This window comes from Alligator sinensis, unplaced genomic scaffold (genome assembly GCF_000455745.1).
Source record: "Alligator sinensis unplaced genomic scaffold, ASM45574v1 scaffold7_1, whole genome shotgun sequence".
NCBI classification, from domain to species: domain Eukaryota; kingdom Metazoa; phylum Chordata; order Crocodylia; family Alligatoridae; genus Alligator; species Alligator sinensis.
In genome coordinates this window covers 5,191,456-5,218,164 of record NW_005841843.1, presented here as the reverse complement: position 1 = coordinate 5,218,164, position 26,709 = coordinate 5,191,456, and the positions used below count along the sequence as shown (strand labels likewise).

Sequence of the window (26,709 nt, the reverse complement as noted above, 5' to 3'; positions counted from 1 at the left end):
AATATATATACAATGCTTTTTTTCTGAAGGGTGGAGGGGAGCCAGGGCACTTACGGATAGATACCGTTTAACAGCCTTTAACCTTGGTTTATCATCTAACTTTATTTTTAAATAGTTAATTCAGGACACAAATTGAGGGTGAAATCTGATCCCCTTACTCTAAGGACTGCCTTGCTTCAATAGTAGTCTGATTGATTTTATTAAGGCCCCTGGCATGTATTTGTTTAACGGTGCGATGGGATCTGTTCCTACACATGCATGGCAGGATGCACAATTTTGGGATTGGGGATCAAACTCCAATTGTGCCACTACTACTTGCCGCTGCAGGTTGAACCCAGAATCATGATTCTGGGCTTCTCCTGAACTAGCAAGTTGAAAGCCAAATGCCTGGTGAACTGAACTGGGGCTAGAACCGACAATTGGGTGATTAGGGATCCCAGCCCCAGGACTGTATTGGAGCCAGCTGGAGACTCTGGTGTGCTCCTGGGGCTGAAATCTGACAATCAACTTGGAGGGGAGTGGTGTTTTCACTGGAAATGCCAACTGTTTGCTACTTGCTCTGTCAGCGTAAGCTCACGGTTCTGTGTGAAAGAGAAATAAGTTAGAAGGCCAACGCTAGCCTTTAAAATTGCTTTGAATTGATTCTATTGCCAATTGTTTGTCCTAACAAAATGTATTTTTAAAATACAGGAATGATGTGAGGATGGTACCTCCATAACTACAAACTCTTTTTTCTGTAATATGGAAAAGACACTTAAAATTTGAATAAGGACAGGATTTCTAAAAAACATTAAATTTTGAGTTGTATTACATGACTTGTCTTTACATGAATGTATGTCTCGCTGCATTGAGTCAAAACCTAGCGCAGAAACTCTAGTTACTTTTTATTTTCTTTGCAGGGCATAATATTGTACAATTTTGGAGTAGATTTATTTTGATTTTGTTTTAATTTTTTTTCTAAAACAGTTGTTTTTTAAAATTAAATTGTGGAGCTATCAAAAGGAAGTCTGTTTGTTTTTAGGTTCTTTTGATTAAAAATATTAAGTGAAAGGTAAGGGAATAATTTCACCTAGAATCACAGTGTGTTGGTTTTTTTTTTTAAAGATAGGAGCTTCCAAGAAGAATGTAATTTTGTGTTCTGTCCTTTTTAAATTAAGCAGACTAAAGATAAATGCTTCTTGCTTATAGGTCCAAAAAGTGCTACTTCAAGTAATGTGGCAAGTTGGACCCATGCCCAGTCTCTGCTACAGGCTGTCTGCATGCTAAATTATGCTGAAATAATTAAAGTTATGAATTTTAAATCTATTTAGTTATACTTTATGCAGAACGTTGTGTGGATGCTGTGTTAGAGCTCTAAACACATGGAGCTATTCAGGACCTGCTATTCTGGCTTCAGCTAACAGGAGCACACTCCATACATGGAGGTAATCAGAAGGCAAGCCCTTACTTGGGTTTGAACAAGTCATGTTTCCATATTAGTCTGTTACAAACGGGTTTAAACTAAGCTAAAATAAGCCACTTTTAGTTGCAAATAAAAGTTCTCACATGAGGTTTGCACCAGTTTAAATCAGTGTAAATTTGTATGTTAGCAGTCTTCTGGGGCCTTTCCATACAGTGGGCATATCTACACATTGCTCTACAGTGACATAGCAATGTGCTATGTTCCCGTATAGCACACTACGGCAACATAGCAATCGTGTGGCTACATATGATCTCCATGATCATGATTCACATGATCACTGGCTACGTTGCTGTAGTGGTGCATTGCCCAGCTATAGCATGCCGCTATGGTGACGTAGCCAGTGCATCTAACTGTGCGCTGTCCGTACACTGCAGTACTGCGCTGTGTTTTAGTACTTCTTCCACGCGCAGCACTGTCACCATATGGTGACATGTAGACACTCCCAGTGAGACCATAATGTTATTTTACCTTTGGTGAGCTCTTGCACAACCATCTAAAGTTAGAGAAGAGTCAAAGTAGTTACACAGGTATTGCATTATTTAAGGGCTAACATTCATTTCATGTATTGTTTTTATCCCCTTATGTTCTCACATGATTTTCCTAATTCTTTTACTTCCAGACTTGCCAAAGGATCAACAATTTCATGCTGTCCAGGCTGCCATTCTTCTCCTCCCAGATGAAAATCGTGAGGCTTTGAAAATCCTTCTCTCCTTTCTCCATGATGTGGTAGCTTTTGTTGAGGAAAACCAGATGACTCCAACCAACATTGCAGTCTGTCTTGCACCATCTCTGTTTCACCTCAGTACCCTAAGACGGGAGAGTTCATCATCATCATCTAGGTATCATTGTCATAATACTTGGACAACAATACCTGTTAAAATCCTATAGTTTGTATCCTCTTGACTCTTTGTTAGAATGAACTATGTTTAAAAAAAAAACACTCTTTAAAAATCCACATGTGGAGACCTATGAAAATAGTCTTCCTGATAAAATTAGTTTTATGTAGAATTCTAGTTACACTCGAGTAAGGCAGCTGTCATAGGTGTGGTAGAAGAAATGGAGCTAGAGAACCTTTACATAAGAAGATTTCAAATGGTTATTAGTGTCATATATATAACAGTCCAGGTGCATTTTAAGCTCTTGCAGCTAGCTTCTGGCTTGCAGTTAACCTAGGAATTAATTGTTTGGTGATAACCTGATGGTTCAGCTTTACAGTACATGCCAAACTGAGCCACAGGGATTGTGTGATTAAATGTTAATAGCCAAAAATATCTCACATGTGTAACACCTGCCAGTAATCCATCCAATTCTGAAGGAATTCTCAAATCAGGGCAATCTCATAACTTCCCGGAATATTAATTTCAGACCCAGTATTTACATACGATGCCTTGTTTCTTCATTATACAATATAATTGTGCTTATGCATAAACTTGTCTTGAGGCTGGAAGAACTGCTTCGCTTCAGACAAATGTCACATCTTCATCAAAGTAGATCCTCCATTTCCTTGCAGCGATGTGCTGGAGATAAGGGTGCAAGTTCCAGTCAGGTAGTTACGTGCATTTCAGGTTTAAAGAAACAGATTCTGAGAAAAGTAAATAGAGGTGAAAAATGTTAAGAATGTGCTTTTACGAAGCACAAACCATCATGAGATGCATGTCTGCCTATAAAACAGCCCTGCAATGGATGCTTGGCTCTTGCTGGGATGAGCTGACCCTAATGCTGACACACTGCCAGTCACAGCGAAGGAAGGTGTGAGCAGAGTTAAGAATGTGGCAGTGGAATTGATAGCTTTTTGATCGCAGGGTCTAAACCAGAGTTAAGCAATCTGTAATGGTTGGGAACTTGAGAGTTGTAGTCCAGGGCTCTGTATCTTCTTGATTTACTTTAATTCTACAGTGGCACAGCAAGGAGCCTAAAATAGAAGGGCTTTTCTCTTGATCATCTTAGAAATAGGGTTGCTTTGAACCATAGGTTCTGATAAACACTTGTTAATATTTTACCATATGTTTCAAGCTTCAAAGGGATATAATCTAGAAGTCTTGGCTTTGAGGAATAAAGTCAAGAGGCCTTATCTGTTTCTTCTTTTCAAAGCTAGTTAACAGGAATGTGCCATGATAAAGCTGTTAGAAGTGAGTGCTAATGATATCATATAATGATTATTATGTCTGAAAAGAGCCAAAATGCTAAAAAAAAGAAGTTAACAAAAAACATGGAAAGGAAGCAGCTATTTTGTGTATCATAATCATTTTATATGTCAATTAGGCAATTTTTGTGAAGGATTTTGGTATAAGAAAACACAGATCACGGTAAATTAAATCAGGCTGAGCTACTCAGATTTTTCTAATCCTGTGTAGATACTTCAGTAACAAATACTGGCTTTTAATATTTGGTAGGTATTAATACGTCCAGTGTTTCTAGAATCCATGCCCTGAGTCGGGGGTCTTGCTTCTATGTAATTGTTGTTCAAGCCTTGATACTGCTGTTTGTGTGAATGTAGTTAGAGCATAATTTGTACAGTGGGACTGATCTCATTGTGATGCACACATTCAGATGGGAGAGTAAGAAGCAATTCCAAATGCATCAAGGCATTCAGGCTGCAGCTCCTAGTGGTGTATGACTGGGCACCTCTATTCTTTTCTCTTTACGAGAACCCTTATTAATTCACCCTGCTCTCCCCACCAGGTCCAGCCAGAGGAAATACAGCCTGGGAAAGCCAGACCAGAGAGACTTGAGTGAGAACCTGGCAGCAACACAAGGCTTGGCCCACATGATAATAGAGTGCAACAGACTCTTCCAGGTATGTCGTGGTTTATAACAAAGCTCCACTTTACTGTTTTAGACAACATCCATCATGCTGCTTAGTGACTTGGGTGTGTGCCAGTAGGATGCTCTGGTACTGAAGCTGGATGCGGTTGTGAGGTCTTTGCCATGTGTATCAAACAGAACTGTTTGGCAAGTGCTCATGTTCTTCTGTTGGTCTTTGAATGCAAAAAGGGAGGAAAAAAAATCAGCTTGAATCGGCTTTGAGCCCCAAGGTTTGTTTTTGTTGAGGGTAATACATGCTCTGGGCCAAATCATGATTCACGCTAGTCTCAATAACTTTTTCCCTTGTAATGCATTCCTTGATGTTGTATGGATGAACGTCACTAGGGAACATGGGGAATTCTGTTGCAGAGATGGCTGCATCTGCTACACGCTACTCAGGATCAGCGTTCCCTCTAAGCTGTGGGGCGTGTGCACTCTAATACATTTTATATATAAAAATGCCTTTTTTAAATCATTTCTGGCCTGCCTGCCATAGACACCATCTAAATGCATGATCTGACTGAGATGGAAACAGCTGCTTTAGTTACGCTTGAAGGAACATGCCAGAGCCAGCACTTGCTGTCATCTCATCTGATGACAAATCCTGACCCTGCTGGGCACCTCAACCCCTAAATGTCCCATTGCCGCCTTAGAGGGAACATTGTCCTGCATCCCAGGAGTAGTGGTCCATGAGTGCGCTGCTTTGGTCTGTGAGCGTGCCGCTTCAGTCCCGTCTCCCCCTTTAGGTGTGGTCCGCTGGTAAGTGTCCCACAGTAAGTGTCCAGGTGGGAACAGGCAGGGTTCAGCTACCATCCTTCTCCATGCTAACTGCGGCCCAGAGCAGCGTACTGGAGTGCTGTGGGGCAGCCATGGGCCGGACACAGTCAATTGATAGAACTGAAAGGGAGGCACCGGGGTCAGCGTGGGACGTGGGACACTTACCTAAGGTAAGCTCTTCACTCCCCATGCAGGGCAGGCAGCAGCTCCTCCCCAAGGTGAGGCAAGGCAGGGATGGGGGTTGGGGCTGGTGCGGGCTCTACCAGCTCTGGCGAGCTGCTCCACTCCCCAGCCCTGACGCCATGTGCCTCCTCACTCCCTGAGGCGATGCAGGGGTGCGGAGCAGCTCCCTGGAGTCAGCGGAGCCCGTGCCAGCCCCCAGGCCCTGTCTCTGCCCTCACCTCACCACAGGGAAGAGCTGCTGCCTGCCCTGCATGAGGAGTGAGGAGCTTGCCTTCAGTAAGTGTCCCACGCCAGTCCCAGTGCCTCCGCCGCACTCCGCGCCCAGCTCCTCTCTGGGAAGCCACAGCCCAGCTCCTCTCCTGGCAGGCGCGTGGCATTAATAAGTCAGCACGTGGCAAGATTTTTAATTGTGCGTGGCCATGCACAGGCGCAGCTTAGAGGGAGCCTTGATGCAGGACTCCAGTGATAAGTATGTAACAAAGGAACACCGCTCCCCAGAGGGCCTGAAAACATCCTTAGCGAGGGGAGAAGTATTTTTTCCCTCTCACTTTCTGCTCTGAGGAAACTGGTTACTTGTATCCTCCTCTCGCACATTTTTTCCACTTGTCATTAAGGCTGCTGTCTGTGCTGCACAATAGATTTGTTGTTGCTGGCTGCACTTCCCACAGCAATTAGGTGCGCTGCCCATGGGGGTCTGCAGTGACACAGGTGAGGCAAGAGCTGGATAAGGACCAAGAAATCAGTGGCATAGAGGTCTGCCCAGCAGGCCTATCAGCAGCATTCACATGTGTATCACATGGGGCTAGGCTGTCTCTTCCACCATGGTGCTTGAAATAGCTCTTAGGAAAAGCTGGGAAGGAAGGAGGAACTTTACCCCTAAATACTCACACATGTTAAGAGAAGAGTGTTAGTTGTCCCTTGGCTTTGCCTTGCCATGCTCTGCTAGGCCTGCAGCTTAAAAGGAAAGCTGCAGCATACATGTGCTAGGCAAGAGGAAGGAGAAGGAAAAATAGAGAAGGCAAAGGCAGGGTGAAGGAGGAAGCCATTTCCTCTTCTCCTGCTCTTGTGGTGCTGAAAATGGGCTAAAGGCCAAGGGTCTGCTGTTGACTTGAGGGACCAGGCAGGTCTCAGACTTAACTGAGTTTTGAAAACCCTGTAAAGCCTGGAGGCAAACTCAGCACATCTAAAGCAGCTTGGGGATGCTCGGCTAGTGGGGCTGATGATTCATAGTGCTTATTTCTTCTGGATTGGAGACCACCCTCACTCAGCTCTTGCTTTCTAAGCTTTCTTGTTGTCATTTTAACACCAAAGCAGGTATCTGTTTGCAGTGATTTCATCCGCATGTCATCTGAGCGTATGATTTGCCTTCTGTTAAACATGTATTAATGCATCTTCTCCCAGACCTAGCAAGCCTCCCTCATTGAGACGGGGAGGCTTCATTACTGGAGAGGTACTTACAGGCCTTTTCAGTGTGTCTTATGGTGAAGCAACTGGCTACATGTTCCAGAGAGATGAAGCTTGTCGTGTTCCCTATTTGCAGTACTCCTGCTAGGCAGGCCTTTCTTTGCTATGGAGGGGAATGTAGCCTGCAAAATAATTGTTTTCTTTATTGGTCTGGCTCCCCAGTTTACGTGGATGCAATGTAAAAATGGCGCTCAGTCACCGCACAGGAACTATGGTAGTGGTGCTCAACTACAGCAGTGGCACTCAACCTATGGCCAGCTCTGACCCATAGAACCATGTCATCTGGACCAGGAGGGCTCCTCCTGGGCCTGGAAATTTGGTGGCAGGGAAGCTATGGAAGTGTTAATTGCTGTGTCTTCTGGAGCTGCTGTTTGTGGGGTCGCTATGTGGCCAGATCCAGTGCACAGGGTCAGGCCAGCAAGTGGGGTTGCTCTGTGGCTAGACTGCACCCATAGTTAGACACCCTTTACTCTCGACCACACTTACACACTGGATCAGGTCTGATGGGATACAGCATACGGACCAACCCAACACTCTTTATCTAGCCCATAGGGCCAGATAAGTTGAGCACCATTGCATTAGTCATGAAAGTATTATACGTACAAAGGAGATGGTGCCTTTGTCTGCAATCAGTCAGCTCTACATTTTTTGTCAGCAAGCCAATAACTGCTGCTGGGAAATGGATTGTCCAGCCTGTACCTAATTTCACCACTGCTTGTTTTGCTCAGGGCTTATGATGTCAAAAATCTCAGGCTGTGGCTTTCATTCAGTAAGGTAAAATTGACATCTGTCATAATGGGAGGAGAAACAAGTCATACCCCTTCCCTCTGAACCTCTGCTAAAGTGCAAGACTTGAAGCGAAGTGACTAAAGTTGAGGAGTAGAAGTAGGAATATAATGTGAGGAGTTCAGATTCACAGAGCAGTCAGCATTTCCTTCACTGTGGGGGATGGAGTCATTCCTGGCTCATCCTTCAGCAGTAGTTTGTGTCTGCACCTGAAGGAACTTGCATGTGTTGGGTTGCTCCTGAATTCTCACCATTCCCTGTTTTGTTGCACTGATGCCACTGTACTGAGTCCGCACTTACACATAATGGTTTAGAAGGCTTGTTAGCATTTATTTTGGGGTTTGTAATGTTAATATTATCACTAAGTGCTTCTGCTAGTGGGTTTACCTACACCTGAGGTTCATTATTCTTTTGTCCAATCTGAAACGAATGTAAGGGGGATTGTGATTAGGATATGCCATTTCCTCTCCCTGTGCAGATGCCTGACTACTGTCTTGAGCCGTGTGGTGATGACTTGCATGACCAGAAAGTCCTGAGTGAAGGGGCCTCAAACCAGACCACCCCGATCAAGCACTCCACTATGTTGATTTCCCTTGAGAATTCTATGCAGGACCTGCTTCGGGATGCCAAGGAAAAATTCAAGAGCTGGGTTGCTTGCTCAAACGTGGAGCGTGTGGAATTAGCACATAAAAAGGTAAATTTGACATTAGGGCATTAACACACAAGTGGCCGAAGACCTTAAAAATTAATTACCCACCTCTCAAAGGATGGGAGTATGCTGAAACAGCTGAGTTTTTGTTAAACATCAGTTCAGGTGTCTGTGAGTTGGCAACAACTGCTGGTACATTTTTAACTAGTCTGTAATGTCTAATAATAATTAAGCCTTAATTTGCTATTTGCATGAACTTCATTAAAAGCGTACCTTTAATTGTATAAGAAAGATGTCCATTGCATTGGAAAAGGTCCAAGGATGACTTTTATGTACCGGAAACATGACTCCTGAGCTAGGCTGATTGGGAATTCCATTGGTGTTAAAAAGATCCGTTTAATACGCTTTGCTCTTAGCTCCATTCTTTTGTGGTGGAGCTTACTGGAGGTTGGAAGAGTACAGAGGTTGTTAGTTTGAATGAGGCAAAAGGCAGGGCAGGGCAGGGAGGCCCCTTGGACACTAACTGGTTCAGAGATGCATGAACTTTCATAGGCAGTAACCTACCTTATCAGATGTTGGAATGGCCTGGCAGAAAGACTTTTTATAGAGGGAAGACAAAAGTATGAGGATAGAGGTGGATGCTAAGATAGGAGAGGGTTTTTGATTAAATCGGTTAAGATAAATGTGACAGTTAATACCCAGAGGAACACCAGAGTAAACAACTAGTCCAAGTAATGGGAAATGGACCCATAGTCTCTGTTGAGACACAGGTTAATGCAGTCCAGTTTAGTTTAGAAATGAGTCCTTGTTCTGCAATTTAGCATTCAAGTAAGCTTGTAAATGTTTACCATATTTTCTTATATGTAACATATCCTGGAATATAATACATACCTTGTTTTTGAAAGGCAGAATGAAGAAAAATATATTTTTCCAGAGTTACGGCTGCATAAGATCTAACATTTGGTTGACGCAACCTCCTTTTCCTACTTAACCGTAGCTGAACCCCTAGTTGCTGTCAAAGACTGATCTCCATGGGTGGATCTATGATTTAAAAAAAAGCTAAAGTCTCTCCAAGGCTGTGAAATAGGAGGAGAGAGATACTGGGAAAATTAGAGTTGGAAGGGACCTCAGGCGGTCATCTAGTCTAATCCCCTGCTTAAAGCAGGACCATCCCCAGCTAGATCATTCCAGTCAGGCTTTGTTGAGCCAGGCCTTTAGAATCTCCAAGGATGGAGACTCCACCACCTCTCTAGGTAATCCGTTCCACTGCTTCAGTGCTTCACCACCCTCCTAGTTTTTTTCTAATATCCTAAACTTCCTTTGCTGTAACTTGTGCCCATTGCTCCTTGTTCTGTCATCTGCCACCACTGAGAACAGAAGTTGCCCTGAGGAAGGTTAGCTTGATTGGTGGGACATCAACGTTAAAAAACAGAGAGAGAGAGAATCATTAACACATCTGGAATGAAAAATAGTAAGCTGATTGACTCTCTTCGTTGCCTGAGTAGTAATGCAAACGCAACAGCTGCTGCACTGTAGAAATGAGGGTGCTTCTATCTCAGCCAGAAAATCAGCTTCCCTGCTTAATTCATACACACCAATTTTGGGTGGGGGGGAGATTTGGAGGAAAAGCTGTGTACTAGATATGAGAAAATACAGTACTTCTGAGGTCAGTGATGGGATGCCTGTGGATTTTAAGTGCTGGAAGAGGGAACAGAGCATTAAATCATTTCTTAGTAGCTGACCAGTGTTGGTTAACTATTTTGTAAGGTGGATGATAATTACCATGTCCGGCTATGGAAGGCATCCACTGAAATAGACGCTGCTCCTAAACTAATCCTCCAGCGCATCTTGACGGAACAGCATCAGTGGGACCCAAGCCTGCAGCAAGCTAAAATCCTAGAGACCTTGGATGACGAAACAGATATTTATCACTATACAACAGAAAGCATGTCTCCCCTTCCAGCACGGGACTACATTGTTTTGAGGTAAGGATCTGATAGACTTTTCTCCTTTGTTCCTTAAACACAATATCTTGTGCAACGGTAGTGCATGTTGCATCATGTGGTAATAGTCCTTCCAATGACTATAGATAAAATGAGGGTTTGGGTCTCTCTTACAGGAAGATAAGCCCTGTATAAATCTCTAGTCAGTGGATTCTGTTTGTAGCAGTTAACAATAACGTGAATTGTAGCGACAGTCACTTCAGCTCTTTTATAGCGCACAAGTCCTCCCCTGAAGAGCTTAAAGGTGAGGGATATGGCTCAGACTGATACAGAACATGTTGTCCTGCCATAACCAAGTCTATTTTCTTTAAAAAAAACCCCACAATTCCAAATAATTCTTGTCAAAGCTACATACTCCCCTGAGGTAGAGGTCCTGGGGAACAATAATTTGCAGTCTAGCCTAGTCTCTAGAAAAAAACAAAACAAAAAGAATCTCTACATTTTGTTCGGTCTTCTGATAGCTTGTTCAGCAGCATTTGATGTTGTTGCTGTTTTTCTGCCCGTCTGCTTACCTGAGACGAGACCTACTATTTACACAGTGATTCCATTTGAGTGGAGCTCTGTCCCCCAGTTGCAGTAGGGCCATGCAATGGTGCAAAATCTTAAGACAGTAAGAGGAACCTGTTACCCTCCTCCCCTTCCCCCTGGGACTTTTTTCCATATTAGTCTGTTGTCTCTTGTATTTGGATTGCGACCGCTTTGGGCAAGGACGAAGCTTACTGCATGCTGGTTAGTCTGTCTAGCACCCTGGGATCCTCTGGGCTACTGAACTAAAAGTACTAATGTGTGGTAGGATTTACCAGCCTTCTCTATTATGTGTGGAAGAGACTATAAGCTATCTGAGGACTGTTGTCTGACTTCACAGCAAGCATGTCAAACGACTGGTTTTATATAAGAAATGTCTTTGCATGAAACATCCTAAAAATTCCCACCTGGTTCTAGGACCTGGAGGACTGATCCCCAAAGTGGCACCTGCATTTTGGCAGCTACCTCAGTCAACAGTGAAGGAGCTACTCTGCATGGGATTTTAGCGCAGGTCCTGCTGTGCCAGTATCTCATAGAAGCAGTTGGGTCTCAGAAATCCAAAGTAACTCACGTCTGTCGAAGAGACACAAGGTATCATTTTAGTTTATGCTTCTTTACTAGCTCCTTGGTACTGCTGGCCCCTGACCACATCTCCTGAATCACCAATATGTTGCCAGTCACATATCAGTTAGGAAAAAATGAGCATGGTATGCTCCAATCATAGAGCACAAGGCTGGGTCCTTGGATTTGAGTCCTCGCCATGACGTTGGGACAAATCTCTTAATCTTCCCTCCTCTGTAGAAGTAATTTCTCAGCGTTGAAAAATAAGGATAATTCCACCTACCCATGTACATACAAACATGGAGATCTATAGATGTTAAATGCCTATTAAGTTGTTATGTATTATGCATAGTATGGGCTTCCAGTAGGGAAGTATTTTACCTTTGGGTGTCAATTTTGATACTACGATTGATGGCCTGCCTGGTGCTTCTGTGCATGTGCCATCCTCCTTCTTTTGAGCCAGCTTTGAAAATATGCATTGGAATTCCAACTGGACTGGAATCATTAATTGCTGGATTCTTTCACAGCTTGATGCACTTGGGATAATTGAAAGAACATTAGCTGACTAGGAAAACCAAGCAGGAGTCTGGGGCACTAGCTACATTCACTGTGTAAACATCTAATTATTCCATAATAACCTGCCTTATCAGGAACACCATAGCCATTTGGATAAACCTGGTTTGAGTAATTGAAAAATTACTGTATAAGAAATTCAGTTAAGAGGGTGGTTTAGGTTATAGATTGAGACCAGTGGTGCTTCTTGAATGTAATGAGCAGTGGGAACTGGTGAGTGGAAGAGATTACCTTCATGCCTTTCCCTTAAGGTTTCAGGAGTTGTTTTCATAAATGGCTTGTGTCCAGGAGGTTGTACATGGCTGTGAATGCCAACAGCATATAAATCAGTACATGCTACTCAACACTTCAGATCAAAGGAGTGCATGTGACTGAACTGGTGAGCTAAATCCTGAGAGCTGCTGAATACCTGCAACTTCCTTTGGAAGTGTAACTTCAGTGGGAATTGCAAGTCCTCCCTGTTATAGGAACTGGCATAGTATTAAATAGTTTGATGTCCCAAGTGATGGCCAACACCTACTTGCCAAGCAGTATGTTTCTGAGGGAGACGTCCCTGATGCCAGAGCTACTGCAAATCGTGTAGTTTGCTGCTGTGAAGTTTAATGCGTCTGTGGGGCTCATGTATATGATATGAATGGTGGTGGATGGGTTGGTATTGACCTGGAACTATGTGGGCAGTGGATTCCCCCAAGGCTTGGTCCTTGGGCCAGTGCTGTTCAATATCTTCATCAGTGATTTGATGAGGGTGTGGTGAGCACACTGTCCAAATTCATGGATGACACCAAATTATGGGGCAAAGTAAATACACTGGAGGGCAGGGAGCAGATTCAGGCAGCTTTGGACAAGCTGGAAAAGTGGGAAGAACAATATAGCATGCAGTTTAACAAGGATAAGTGTAGAGTACTGCACCTAGGGAGAAGGAATCACTAGCACACATACAGATTGGGGGATGACTTTTTAAGCAGCACAGCAGCAGAAAGGGATGACGGAGTCATAGATGACTCAAAGATGAACATAAGTCGACAACGTGACAAAGTGATCAACAGAGCTAACCACACTACCGTGCATTAACAGGTGCATCACGAACAGGTCCAGGGAGGTGATACTTCCCCTTTGTGGCACTGGTAAGGCTGCAGCTGGAGTATGGCTTCCAGTTTTGGGCATGGCCCTTCAAGGGGGATGCAGATAACCTTGAGAGGGTCCAGCGGAGGGCCACTCTTATGGTTAGGGGCCTGCAGGAAAGGTCCTGCGAGGAGAGATGGAGGGACCTGAATCTCTTCAGCCTCTGTAAGAGAAGTCTGAGAGGGGATCTGGTGGCTGTCTACAAATTTGTCAGGGGTGGGGCAGCAACATATAGGAGATACTCTGCTTACCGAGGCACCCCTTGGGGTAACTAGAAACAACGGACAGAGAGCAGATTCAGATTAGACGTTAGGAAAAACTTCTTTATAGTAAAGGTTACCAGAATCTGGAATGGACTTCAAAAGGAGGTGGTGCTCTCCCCTACCTTGGAGGCCTTTAAGAGGAGACTTGAAAAACACCTGGCTGGGGTCATATGACCCCAGCGCTCTTTCCTGCTTAGGGCAGGGGGTCAGACTCAATGATCTACTGAGGTCCCTTCTGTGCACCCATCCACCATCCCTACTGAGGTCCCTAAAAATCGATGAAACCTGTATCTGCAGCTCTCCTCCGTGTTTGACATTCACAAGAGCCCTGATCCTGAGAGGCTGCCCTCTTCCCAAAAATAACGCATTCCATGTATTGTATTAGCCTCCAAAGCCACACACTGACCCTGGCATCTGACCTATGGAGGAATTCAAACATAGCAACACAAGCAATTAATGTATCAACATTTCAGAAACCTCAGTCAAACCTCAAAAATGAGAACTTGTTTCTGCTCTTCCTCTGAAAGTCCTGACACCTAAAGATGCACATGGAGAAGAAATTTGCAATAGTTGTCAGGGTTTGATTAGGGGTCCAACAATAATCAAAAACTGTATTGCTGCCTATATGCAAGGAAAAGCTGTAATTTCTGCATGAACCAAACCTACCCTAGAGTAGGCTAAATTGCTTAGACACCCTGGTGCTTTTGCCTTTCCAATCATCCTCAGAGGTTCCAGGTAAAGTAGAGAAATACCAGACAGGACAAGAGAATTAATAATTAACGTTTATTTTTGGTTTTGTTCTCTTTGTGAAAGAGCAATGCTCAGACTTGGCGCATATGCATTAGAGGCCTCTAGGTACTTTTGCAATACAAATACTGAAAAATGAGCTGGAAGTCAGGAAGTGGGTCAAGTAATGAAATTCACAAAGAAAAGGAAATGATTATTTCTCCTTGACTATCATCACTTATTTCATGTCTGGATTTGATTTGCAGGGGACGAACAACAGAATGGTACAACAGGGTTTTTGGCCATATATGTGCTGCAGAACTGCTAAGGATAAAGGATTCCTTCCAGTACCTCCACACAAAAGAAACCAAAATCTGAAGCACTTGGATTTTCTAAATAGGTGCTGAGACATGAACTGCTTCTGTGCTGCCACTTTCAAAGCTTCAACCAAAGTCAGTGGTTCTCAACTTCTCTGGACTTGAGGCATCCCTCCATAGATTTTGTGAATTGAGTGGCATCCAATTTCAAAAACTAGTTAGATATTACAGTGCTTAACAGGGGCTGGTGGAAAGGGGGGTTGTTCTGGCTTATCTACTTATCTCCTCGCTCTTCAAGATATCCTCCAAAGGTTCCTGTGGGTGCCCTGGCACCCTGGTTGGGAATCACTGGCTTAAGTAAACAAGCCTCTTCACATTTTCAAATCAAGATGTAATTGCTAATGGAAGAACTGAAATGTACAATAGTAACATTATAGGGCTTTTGCTGTTCAACAAAGTTTTTCTTGAACTGCTTGCACAAAGATTAGGAAAACGTCACTGTGTATACATGTATGTATATAAAAGGTTAAATTCAATTTTTACCTCCAGGAAAGAGACAAAATATGCTAATTAGAATTATAGTTATTAAGTTATTAAACTGAGAACATTATATTTTTTCCATCTATGCATTAAGAGAGTGCTCTAGCATTCTGGAGTGTTGGTTCTTTTCATATATCAGCTACCCTATTCAATCAAAAACTTTGAAAATAATTTCAGCAACATGGTAACAAGCTGAACATAAGCAACAGAATTGTGTGTTTTTAATATTAATGTTATATTTGCTCTGTTTTATGGTAGATAAACATTTTAGTCTGAGCTGTTGATACTCCTGTGATACTGCCTTTTTGTATAACTCTTGCCAGAATAGTTTTTGAACATTTGTGACTGACATTCCTGCACATGAGAGAAGCCACCAATTTTCACTTAGGAGCATTTTCTACTTTCCTCATTCTATGTGAAGGAATGTGTTTGAGTCGTTAAATAAAGAGCATAACCCAAGCTAACTTCATAAAATGAACTTGCATGAATGGACAAGTCTCAATGCAAACTGAGCAGTGACTATGTATGTGGCCTGGGCCAAATTCTCAGTTTGCTCTCTTAAGGACATAAATAAATACCCATCTTTTATTAAAAATACTTAATGTGCTGCTAAACTAGACAGGATCATTGATTTTCATGATTATCCAGAACTTTTGGTCTTTGTAATAAAGTATGCTGCTCCTGTGTTTAAATGTCAGGAATGAATGGTCACCTTTCTGTACTTTAGAAAAATAAACCAATTATCCCTTTAATGCTGTCTTGCAGTATCCTGAGAGGTCATTCTATGCAGGTGGTTCCAAATTCTACTGGACTATAACTGCAGAGCTTTGTTTGGTCAAAATAGTACTTTATGGAAGATGTGTTAGAATCCAAGCCTCTTTAATTCTAAGTGGGAAAGTGATGCAGTGGCTGGATCATATGAATAGGCCGAGATGTATTAAGTTGAGGTAAAATTTACTGTTTTACTCCAAAATTTACTATGTTGGAGTTATCAGCACCCACAGAAGTCTAGTTTTATCTTTTAAGTTTGGCTAGTTGGAAAACATTAACTGAAGCCCTAGGGTACACCTGCTTTCATGAGATGGTTATAAAAGTAGAGAAAGCTACTGGTAAAATTACAAATGCTAGTTACGCTTGACAAGTCTTCCCATTGGAGCAAATTTGTTTATCACATACTGGGTCTAATTTTCTACAATTCAGTAGTTTGAAAATCACCCCCTACTAAACTGCATTCTGTTCCAAATATTCCCAGTTTTAGGAGTACTAGGACTTGTTTTGTTGTTTGCATACTGCCTTGCAAGTAACACAAGTTTGCTACACCCCATTTTGTCAACTAGTGAGACACAAGAGCAAACAGAAGTGATATAAAACACACGTGGTAACTTACCTGTGTGCATACTCTCTAATACCTGTATATAAAAGCTTGAATAACTAAGCTGTCATGTGGTAAAGCTGTTTATACAGCACTGGTGCAAACAAGTGTCTCAAAAATAAATGTTTTAAGGCCTGCCGGGTTCATGGGCTGTCTGTCTGAAAGCAAGAGAAGCAGTGCTGGTTTCTACAGCCTTCATCCCAGGGCCTTTAATAAGAGGGCATTAAAAAAAAAGGAAACTGGATCTAATTGGTGACACAGAGCTGTTTTTTAGTAGGATGGTAAGTAACTGAGCCACAATTAAACTGATCACATCTGCTGAATGCAACTTCCTTGTTTCATGCCCATGGACTGACCTTAACTTACAAAGCTTAGTGTTGTAGCAAGTCCAACCTGGGCAGTCTTCCTGTTGGTGTGCCTTTCCAAAGTAGTAAACTTAACTCATTTCCATTTCTCAAGACTGAATGTTTAAGTAGTTTGCAAAGATTTATATCTACAAACAAGTCTTGTATCTCTCCTGTGAATGCTTTTGGCTGGAATGTTAAGACTCTAATAGCTCAGACAAAGCACCGCCAATAAAAGTGCAGCATGAAAACAGATTCCACTGTTTTTATATTTTTATCTGCTGGTGGGGGGGATGACAAGCTTTACCTTGAATATTTATTTACAATGCCTCTACAAACAGTACAAGACAGGGGTCTTCACAAGACATGCCGCACTGGAAAGGGGACTATACTATAACATACACACGAGGCCACACAACCTTAGCAATCTTGTTTTATTTTCAGATTGAGGTTGAATAGAACCGCCACAAGAGTTTTTCTGTAGCCATGTAAAAAAGAGAGAGGTTCAAGTGCTGAAACTTACATCTTCTGAACAGGTTTGATTCCAAGGATGTCAAACCCTTTTGCCATGACTGCAGCAGTGGCTTCACAGAGTAACATTCTCCACATGTTCACCTTTACTATCTTACCTGAAAAAGGAAGGGGAAAATAACCCATTCAGGTTGGTCTTTCACACTGTATTGCTCTACCTGAAGTAATTTGTTATGCTAGAAAACTCAGTCAAAATCCCTGCTGGCTTCCCTTGAAGACATCTGTATTTATGCATGCACACGGGCACAAATGCATCATAGAGCTAGTCCTCACAATTTGCTGCAGCTCGGTACATGCCCTAACCTCTTGCTAAGTGATTCCATTGAGCCACAGAGAGACTGGCCTTGTAGCCTGGTGGTGAAGACACTTCTGTGGTATGTGGGAAAGCTCAGTTCAGATCCCTGCTTCAGCTGAGGCAGAGGAAGGATCTGAAGGGAGATGCCCTCCCAGCTTAGGGGGAGGGTATTCTAGCCAGTGGGGGATTGCCAAATTCCCTCCTACTCCAGGGGGTTGCTTTTTCTAAAAGTAGAGAAAAAAGGGAAATGTTTGCACCAGCAGCTATCCTGAGCAGACAATAGTTCTGTTTTTTGAAACAGGCCACAGGACAAAGGGTGGCAGAGCTGCATGAGCTCAAACCCAGCTCCAGCCTCATTATGAAGACACCTATGGGGCTCAGAGGACCTTTACCCAGAGAAAAGTAAAATGCTGTTTTGACACCTTTGAACTTGACCCTCCTCTCCCCTGCCCCCAAGCAATATCCCAAGCTTCTGCGAGCAGGCACTTACCAGTCTGCCTGTCTTTTTCCACACAGTAACAATTATCGTAGAACTCTGTGAAGGTAGTGGCCAGCTCGTAGAGGTAGTCACAGAGCGTGTGTAATAAGAGGTCATCCAAGATCTTCTGCAGAATCTCAGGGAACCTCAGAATGCACTTGCCTAGCTTCCACTCCTTTTCATGGTCCAGTATTAGCTCTGCTTCTCTAGCTGCCTTCTGTAACATCTCTTCATCAATATTGGCCAGACGTGCTATAGCCCTGCAACAAATCCAGCACTGGTCAGATTTGCCCAATATAGTCAATAGTCTGAGGGAACCAGAATACCAAAGGTTCTGCTGCTAAGTCCCCCAACCCCAATTTCTACCATACATATACGGATAGGAATAATCTTGCCTGAACTGCAGCTTATTCTGAGAAAAGTGCTCAGGCCTAGACTGTGTAACAATGGAGAGGGAAGTTAGTTAATGACCTGGCTGTTAGGCAGCAGCCTAAAGTGCAGAGGAAAACCACTCAGTTGTAGCCTGCTAGAAAAACACAGGGGAATTTAATGCCTTATGCCTGTCCTGGAGTCTGCAGAAGTAGCAAGTCTAAGTAGCAAATTATACATTCAGGAGGTGGTAGGTACTCTGTCTCCACAAGCTGGGAGGACAGAGCAGAGTGACTGGCTGTGCTCATGCAGTCATGGGCCATGCAACCACACAACAGTTCACAGCACCATATTATCAATGAAGAGATGCCCAGTGGGTGCATCTACACATGCAATTAGCATGGAGCAATAAACAGGGAGGGGAGGGGGCCCTCGGGGTCAGCCTGCCAGCTTGGAACTGCGCTGATCCAACTCAACATGCTGCGGAGAGCCTGGCTGGGGCAGAGGGGTTCTCCAGTGCAGGACCAGCCAGCAAGCAGCTCTTGTGCTGAAGCATCCTCATGCCATAGCCAGCCCCGTCAGAATGTACACCGAATGTACATGTGTGTTGCTGCACACTAATGAACACTGCCATCGGATAGTACTTGTATTTACAAATACTAACCCACGGTGGAGTTAATTGATTCCTGCGGCCTAACTGGGTGGCACGTGTAGACATTGAGACTTTATTGCAGAGCTAATTAGGCAACTCCACAGCAAACACCTCATGTAGATGCACTCAGTATGTGCCACTTAACAGACTTTCTTAGCAAGCCAGATAAAGCATCAGCCCAGTATAGAAGTCAGGAACAATATGCAGACTTCACTCTAATCAGTGCTGTCCTTTCAGCAAGCAGAGAACTCATGAAACAAAGTGGCATAGATCAAACGCAGACTCCAAAGGTGGAGCTGAGCCTCTCTCAGGAGTTAGTATTTTATCTAATAGAGCTTCAGCAGAACCTTCAGTAATTTATTGCAAGCTAGGTCATACGCTGATCAAAATACACCTGAGCTACCTGATTCGAGTGAAGGCGTAGAGTAAGTAAGCAGCTGTATTGCCTCTGTCATCCAACATTTTATCAAAGGAGAAGATGTAATCATTCATCCTGTTGTGGGAGAGATCAGCATATTTAATGCAGCCAAAAGCTACAGATGTCTGGGCAGCCTTCAGCTCTTCTGCTGTTAGGACCTACAAAGAGAAAAAAATATTAAGCAGAGCTCTTTCTATTCCTGAACCAGCAGCTTGTGCATGATCGAAACCCAGGGAAAAGGTAGACCTCAGTAGGAAATATGCTAGAAGCAGCAGAGAAGTAAAATTGTGGAGGCCAATAGGCAACTGCTGCATGCAGAGCTGCACCCTCTTCAGAGGATTAGCTAGCTCTGATCAAGTTCAAAACGCTAAGGATCATTCAGCTTAACATACACAGCAAAACTTCCATTTCATTAAGACTAGAGTATGGCTTGCTAGAAGGTAGGTTAGTCCTGCCTCAGGAACAAAAGCACAGTGGTATCAATCCAACCTTTCCTGCAGCCAAAGTGATGTCACTGTCTGAAGGATGAAAAATGCAATGAAACCATAGAGTAGAAATATTCTGCTATTCTTCTGGATCAACCTTAGCGAGATCTAGGACATGTCTGCCATCGCCATCACAGAATGGTCTGAAAGTTTTGCCTTGTATTCAAGAGCTTGCATTTTCTTCAAAATGGCACTGCTGTGCATAGCTTGCTGTGTAACGTGTTGTTGAAGCCATTTCTAGGCTAGAAGAGCTAACCTCTGCAGTCTAGGAGTCTCATGGCAACTTGCTCTAACTCTAACAGAAGGCTCTTTGGAATAATGCATAGTCTTACTGAATAACTCTAACCCACAGAAATTGAACCGCATGGCTAACTCTGGGGGAAGAAAGGTTTAAGCCATTTTAAATGCTCATCTCATTGGGGAATCAAGTTCAGTATCAACAAACATCACTGCTCAGTAAGGCAGCGAAAGCTGCCCAGCCTCAACACTGCACACGAACAGTTTGTGTTCTACCACCACCTGCTGGATCTTTGGGGAGTCAGCTGTCTCCAGCTGGAGAAGGGAGTTTATGTTCCCCAAGTGCATTCATAGAAATCACAGAGAAGTAGGGCTGGAAGGGACCTTGTAAGACAAGGACCCATCATAATGAAGTGGTCTGGCCTTTCCCCAAGGTGCCATCATTCTGACACTGCAGCTGTACAACAACAAAGATGGCTGTTTCTTTTAGCATGAGACAGTTTGCCTGAGACACCTCCTCAGCTACCCGCCGCTAACCTCTGCTTAGAGAATTTCTGTCCAAACAACAGTCCTAAGTTCTGGAGCTGCTTCCCCCTCTCTACATCCTTTGTTGGCTTTCCTCTGTTCTCCACTTACCCCATTCTCCTCCTCCCTCTCACTCTTTCTCCTTATGAAAAAGTCTCCCACTGCAAAAGGCTGCCAGACACTGTGGTAGGACTGCTTCTGCAGAACAGTTCTAGAGACAAACATTTTTCATCTTCTGATCCACTGCCCTGGAACCAGCAATAAAATGTTCAAAGCACTGTAAATTTGAAAAGCTCAATCACCAGCCAGTGCTGCTGTTGTGCCGGCAGAGACCTGCAGCCTCAAAGAAACCCTTAGTAACTCAGAACTGTAGATCAAACTCCTTTGGTAATTGGCTTCAGTGCCTGCTACAAGATTTTGGAGCTGCAGGAGCAAAGAACCTCAAGAACAATTTGTGGGCAGTAAAATAAATTGAAATATGCACTAAGGAGCACACTAACCACCTGCTCCTGCTCCACACATGCTCATCCAAGACACAGGACATTATCATGAGGATAGCTCAAGAGTCACTGCTCTCAAGATCTTGGTTTCTGGCCACCATGGAAATGGGATAGGCATGCCCTAAAGTGCATGCACAAGTAAGGAAGTCAAATGCTACACCACAGAGCCTGCATACAAGAGAGAAAAATAACCTATCATGGTTACCTTGTCCCGCTCCTTGTCCTTCAGTTTGTCCATCGATCGTTTCAGTCCCTCATCCAGCAGGTCAATGAGTCGCACTGTGTCCCCCGAACGAGTCTTAAACTTCTTCCTGAAAGCATGTGGACAAAAGGCACTGCTTAGCTGGACAGAAACCCCAACATCTTCAAACCAAGGTCACATACCATCCTCTCAGAACTGAGCTGTTCAGCAATACTCCACAGGTATCTCAGCTGCCACATTTCTTAATAATTTAAAAAGGATTCAGCTATAAATTCCAACAGTCCTATCCCCAAGTTAAGCCTGTCACAACAGACAGGCATCTCTACACAGGCACTATAATAAAACTACTTGGGCAGAAAGCTTTTTGATTGGCTCTGGAAGTCAGTCATGTAATAATAATCAGCTATCCCTTGATATAAGGATGATGTCTGCAGGGTGGGGGGGAGAGGATTACTGGTGAGTTTTAAGGTGGCTGAGGTGTCCAATCCGTGCTCTGCAAGTTTTTCCAGAAATATAAAAAGCGGTGCTTTTGTTGGAGGGGGTAAGGCGGGGAAGGGCACAAATGTTGGCCGGGATGTTGCGTGCTTTCCTTCCTCCTCGGCCGTTTCTTGGTTTTCTGAGCAAGACAGTTCTCTTCGAAGTGGACTGTAGCTTGATGTAAGGTGCAGTGCCACTGAGACCTATTACTAGCCAGCACTTCCCAATTTGTTGCCTACAAGGTATGCTTTCAGGGTGTCTTTGTAGCGCTTCCTCTGTCCTCTGGGGGTCCTCTTACTATGACTAAGTTGAGAAAAGAGGACTTACTTTGGGAGATGAGTGTCAGCCATCTGAACACAGTGGCCAAGCCAGTGGAATTGCTGTTTCGTGACCTTTGCCTCAGTTCTGGTTATGTTAGCTGCAGAGACGATGCAGACATTGGTGCAGCGGTCCTTCCATCTAATGCAAAGGATCTTCCTAAGGCATCGCTGATGGAACCATTCCAGGCGCTTAGGATTGCTTTGATATGTCACCCATTCTCACACAGAGAAGTGTGGGGATAACCACTACATTACAGACCAGGACCTTAGTTTCCAACCGCAGATCTCGGTCAGCAACAACATGACAAAGCAGCTTCCGAAAGGATACGCTGGCACAGTGAATCCTATGTTCGGTTTCTACATCAAGACTGACCGACTGGGAGAGGTGACTGCCAAGGTATGGAAAATGGTCAATGTTTACCAGGGGTTCTCCACCAATGGTAATTTATGGGGGAGGGGAGCAGCTTGATGGTAATTTATGGTGCAGGCTGATGGAGCACCTTGATCTAAGAGAGTCCCAGGCTGTGACAGGCACCTGAGAAAAGGTCAAGAGTGGACTGCAGATCAGTCTCAGTGTGCACAAGGACAACACAGTTGTCAGTGTACTGAAGGTCGGTGATGCCAGTCTTGGTAACTTTCGTTTTGCTATGAAGGCACCGCAGGTTGAAAAGCTGACCATCCATTCGATACTGAGCCCCAATTCTGGGAGGAAGGTGGTCACAGATGAGAATCAAAATTACAGCAAGACAGATGGAAAATAGGGTTGGGGCGATGACAGCCCTGCCTGACTCCAGTACGGGTGGTAAATGGGTCTGCTTTTGATCCATTGCAAAGGACTGTGGCGGTCAATACATCATGGAGTAGTCTGAGGACACTGATGAACTTCAAAGGAGAACCAAACCTAGCCAGCACCTTCCATAAGGCTTCACTACTGATGGAGTCGAAGGCCTTGGTTAGGTCAACGAATGCCATGAACAGCTCCTGGTGTTGCTCTTTACACTTCTCCTGGATCTGCCGTGCAATAAAAATCATGTTGCTGGTACCCCAAGATGGTCGGAAGCCACATTGGGATTCTGAAAGGACATCTTTGACAAGGGAGAGGAGGCGATTCAGAAGGATGTAAGCAAGAATCTTCCCAGCAACAGAGAGGAGAGCAATGCCTCGGTAGTTCCCACACACTGACTTGTCCCCTTTCTTGAAGATGGTCACAGTGTTGGCATTCCTTAAGTCAGGTAGAACTTCCTTATTCATCTATATTTTGATGAGAAGTTGGTGAAATTTTTGTGCTAATGCAGTTCCACCAGCTTTGAAGACCTCTGTGGGAATGCCAGCTGGGCCTCACACCTTACTGTGCTTGGTCTGAGTAATGGCATGCCAGACTTCTTCGAAGGACAGGGGAAATCAGCTCGAGTTTCTATTACTGGGTGTTGAGGAGGGGAGGGCAAAGTCCGGCCATTGGGCCAGATCCAGTTGGCCTTGCACTCCATTTCCCAGCTGCCCCTGCCCGCATAGTTTGGGCCAGTGTTCATGGAGACCCCAGCTGCACCTGCACAGGAAAGCTCAGGCAGGGGTTGCCATGGAGACCAACCTCAGCCAAGCTGGCAGCACGTGCAACAGAAAAGCATAGTGGGCTGCTCCGGAGCTGCTGGGAACTTGGGATGGGGGCAGCTGGTTCCGGTGCCAGGGCACAGCCACGATCTTTAGTCTGCATGCTCTAGGCAGGGGTGAGCAATCAGGGGATTGCAGCTCTGCCCCAGCTCCAGACCAGGCTGTCAATGCTCCAAGGAGCCAGGGCACAGCCGTGATCCCCTGCTTGTGCGCCCTTGCCCGGAGCATGCAGACTACAGATTGCAGTTCTGCCCTGGCACCAGAACAAGCCGCCCCCATTCCTTAGTCGGTTGTTTAATCGGTTGTTTATGGTGTTGTGGTGCAAACTGCATGCCCATGATTGATCTGACTAAACGGTGGCCTGTCCAGCAATCATCTGCACCTCTCAGGACTCAAGTGATATGGACATCAGTATGATCATGGACTCTGACAATAATAGTCAAAAAGGTACCAGTTATTGGAGCGTGGATATTTCCAAGTGGTCTTATATTTGTCACCGTCTCAAGATCATATTTGTGATGAGCAAGTCATGCTCTGCATATCTGCTGAGGAGGAAGATACCACTGGATTTGACTTTCCCCACCCCCTCTTTCCCAATGGTGCCACTCCAGTTCAGCGTGTTGCTTAACTCTTGTGTTGAAGTCACCATGAGGACGAGCTGTCTTCCTTGGCAGTGGCAGTCAGGACTGTCAAGAGCACAGTAGAACTGCTCCTTGTTGACTTCCACATTGTCAAATGCGGGGGCATATGCACTGATGGCCATAGCATACTGGCTGTTACTGAGCTTGAGGTGGAGAGTCATGAGGCGTTTGTTAATGCCCACAGGCAGTTCTGATAGCTGGTTGACAATCTTGTTCTTGATGGCAAACCAACCCTGTGAATGCACCTCTTTTCAGGTGACTTTCCTTTCCAAAAAAAGATCCAGCCACTTCCTGCTCCTTTCAGTTGGCCTTCATCTGCCCAGCAGGCCTCATTTAGGGAATATCAATGTCATAGTCACTTAGGGATATCAATGTCATATCTTGCAAGGTCTCTAGATACCACAGTGGTTCTTCTTTCAGGATGCTCACTGTTTAGGGGGTCCACAAGAGTGCAGACATTCCACGGGGCAAACTTCAGTACTTCATTTTGTTGGTTTTGGCCACAAGTAGAGTGATCCTACTGGATGCGGTGATCCAGCCAGGGTGTTTGAGATGGCCTATGTTTAAGGCACCTTTTCCTGCACCTTCCCCATTTAGGGTGAGCAGAGGGGATCATAAAGAGGACTGCTCAGTCACGGCTGCAGCTGCCAAATGGTACTCTGTCTTGCTAAGTGCAAAACAAACATCACAGAACCGCAACCCATGTCAGATTTGTGACTAGGGTCTCCCAGACATCACTGTTTCTGTCCAAGACAACTGGAGATCTCCACCTCACTGCAGCCCATCTGCCTTCACCGCCGCAGACAACCAGCAAGTACTCAATAGGGCTGTGCAAAATTTCACCGGGTGTTTCATTTCAAATCTGTTATGACACGTTTCGAGCTCAAAACAGCGAAACTGAAATGAAACAAAAGGCTTCAAAACAGCTTTGAAATGAAACAAGGGCACTCGAAACATTTTGAGTTTCAAAGCCGGGCTTACTTGGCTTCAGCGCCGATCCTAGGTGGCAGCGGCAGTTTCCTCTCATCCGGCGCGTAGATTCAGAGGCCTACGTCCCTGGGAGGGCTGTGAGGCTGTGCTGGACTCCTCCCGGGGACATGAGCCCCCGCATCTGTGCGCCAGATGAGAGGAGTCCCAGGCGGCAGCAGCAGCCTCCTCATCTGGGGCGCAGATCTGGGGCTCACACTCCTGGGAGGAGCCCGGCACAGCCCTGAAGTCCTCCCAGGGGTGTGGGCCCCCGGATCTGTGCTCCGGGTGAGAGGAGGCTGCCGCTGCTAGCAAGTGTCAGGACTTTTGCTTTGAACAGTTTTAGGTGCAGTTTCCCAAAAACCTCTACCTCTATCTCCTTGAAACTTGGCAGGCCTCATGTCTTTAGAAGGGGCTACCATCCCTGCAATTTTCATCCAAATCAGGCAAGTTATAGGCATTTTCACAACTCCCCATTATAGCCTACGGGCAAAACTGTTGAAACAGCTAAATGGTTTTGACAAAACGAAACAGGACAGTGCTTCGAAACAAAACAAAACAATGAAATGAAACACTGTCCCTTCGAAACGGCGAAACAGACATCAAAACGAAACGACAGTTTTTCGCACAGCTCTAGTACTCAAGCACACACGTTCCACCACTGGGGTCTTCCGGAGTTTAGACCATGCTTAGTCTGGGACCTCACTTCAGATCTGTTTGCCAGGGGAGACCCTACCAGGAGTACAAGACTCCAGATGACATAGCTGTGAGGGTCATTAGAACACACAAGCCTCTCCACCATGACAAGGTCCACAGTCATGTACAGTCAGCAGAGTAGTAACAATAGTCAGCGAAACAGCTCCAAAACATCCCTCATATTTTAACTGGGGAACAGCAGCAGAACACTTGTGGCTACACCCTGCTCTTGGATCTGATTGCAGTATCACAGCAAAGCAGTACAAGATCCAGAGAGAGCAATGAGCAACACACCTTGAGACAGGGCAATGACACCCATTTCAAACCATCCATGCAGTCAGGAGGGAAAAAAGAAAAAGAGAGATGGAACCTTCATCAACCAAGGAGCCCAGAAAGGCGAGTCAGAGAGGGTATATAGTCTGCAGGGGAGTCCAAGCCACCCATTTCAACAGTTGAGCACTTCTCTGTGATGTGGTTTTCACAACAGAGTCATAATCATTATGGCTGTGCGAAGCTTCAGTAGCCAATTCGATTCGGAGGAGATTCAACCAGATTCAGGGACTGAATCTGAATTTAATTGGGAGACCAATTAAAAGCTCCAAATTGATTCAAAGTATCCGAATCAATTCGGAAAAGCTTTGGAAAAAGATTTGGCCACAGACTAAACTGGCAGGTGACAGCTGCCTCCAGCTGCTAAGTCTGTTGAGATGGGGGGAGGAAGAGGGGAAGGATTGGGGCTGAGACAAGCTGCCCAGCTGGGGCAGGGGGGGTACGTTACTCAGGGAGGGGGTTGGGGGGGCATGGGATCCAGGCGCAGCAGCACTGGGAGCTGGGGCT

General features: G+C 44.7%; 2 protein-coding genes across 8 annotated transcripts in view; one reads left to right on the top strand and one right to left on the bottom strand.

Moving 5' to 3' along the window:
- Positions 1-16,729, top strand: part of LOC102385979 (rho GTPase-activating protein 7-like) — a 177,311-nt gene extending 160,582 nt beyond the window's left edge. For 2 of the 5 annotated variants that reach the window (XM_014520768.2, XM_025205707.1), the window contains exons 9-14: positions 2,082-2,301; positions 4,145-4,259; positions 7,956-8,171; positions 9,894-10,111; positions 11,072-11,245; positions 14,166-16,729. In XM_014520768.2, the coding sequence (XP_014376254.1) occupies positions 2,082-2,301; positions 4,145-4,259; positions 7,956-8,171; positions 9,894-10,111; positions 11,072-11,245; positions 14,166-14,277 (1,055 nt within the window). In that variant the 3' untranslated portion in view covers positions 14,278-16,729. The remainder of the gene's footprint in view (positions 1-2,081; positions 2,302-4,144; positions 4,260-7,955; positions 8,172-9,893; positions 10,112-11,071; positions 11,246-14,165) is intronic. The other 3 variants (XM_014520772.2, XM_014520774.2, XM_025205714.1) reach the window with 2 other exon arrangements.
- Positions 16,730-16,881: 152 nt separating this feature from the next.
- Positions 16,882-26,709, bottom strand: part of RARS (arginyl-tRNA synthetase) — a 38,172-nt gene continuing 28,344 nt past the window's right edge. For all 3 annotated transcript variants that reach the window (XM_014520778.2, XM_014520781.2, XM_006015704.3), the window contains 4 exons: positions 21,168-21,273; positions 19,201-19,373; positions 17,789-18,036; positions 16,882-17,101 (listed from right to left, as the gene is read on the bottom strand). In XM_014520778.2, the coding sequence (XP_014376264.1) occupies positions 16,992-17,101; positions 17,789-18,036; positions 19,201-19,373; positions 21,168-21,273 (637 nt within the window). In that variant the 3' untranslated portion in view covers positions 16,882-16,991. The remainder of the gene's footprint in view (positions 17,102-17,788; positions 18,037-19,200; positions 19,374-21,167; positions 21,274-26,709) is intronic.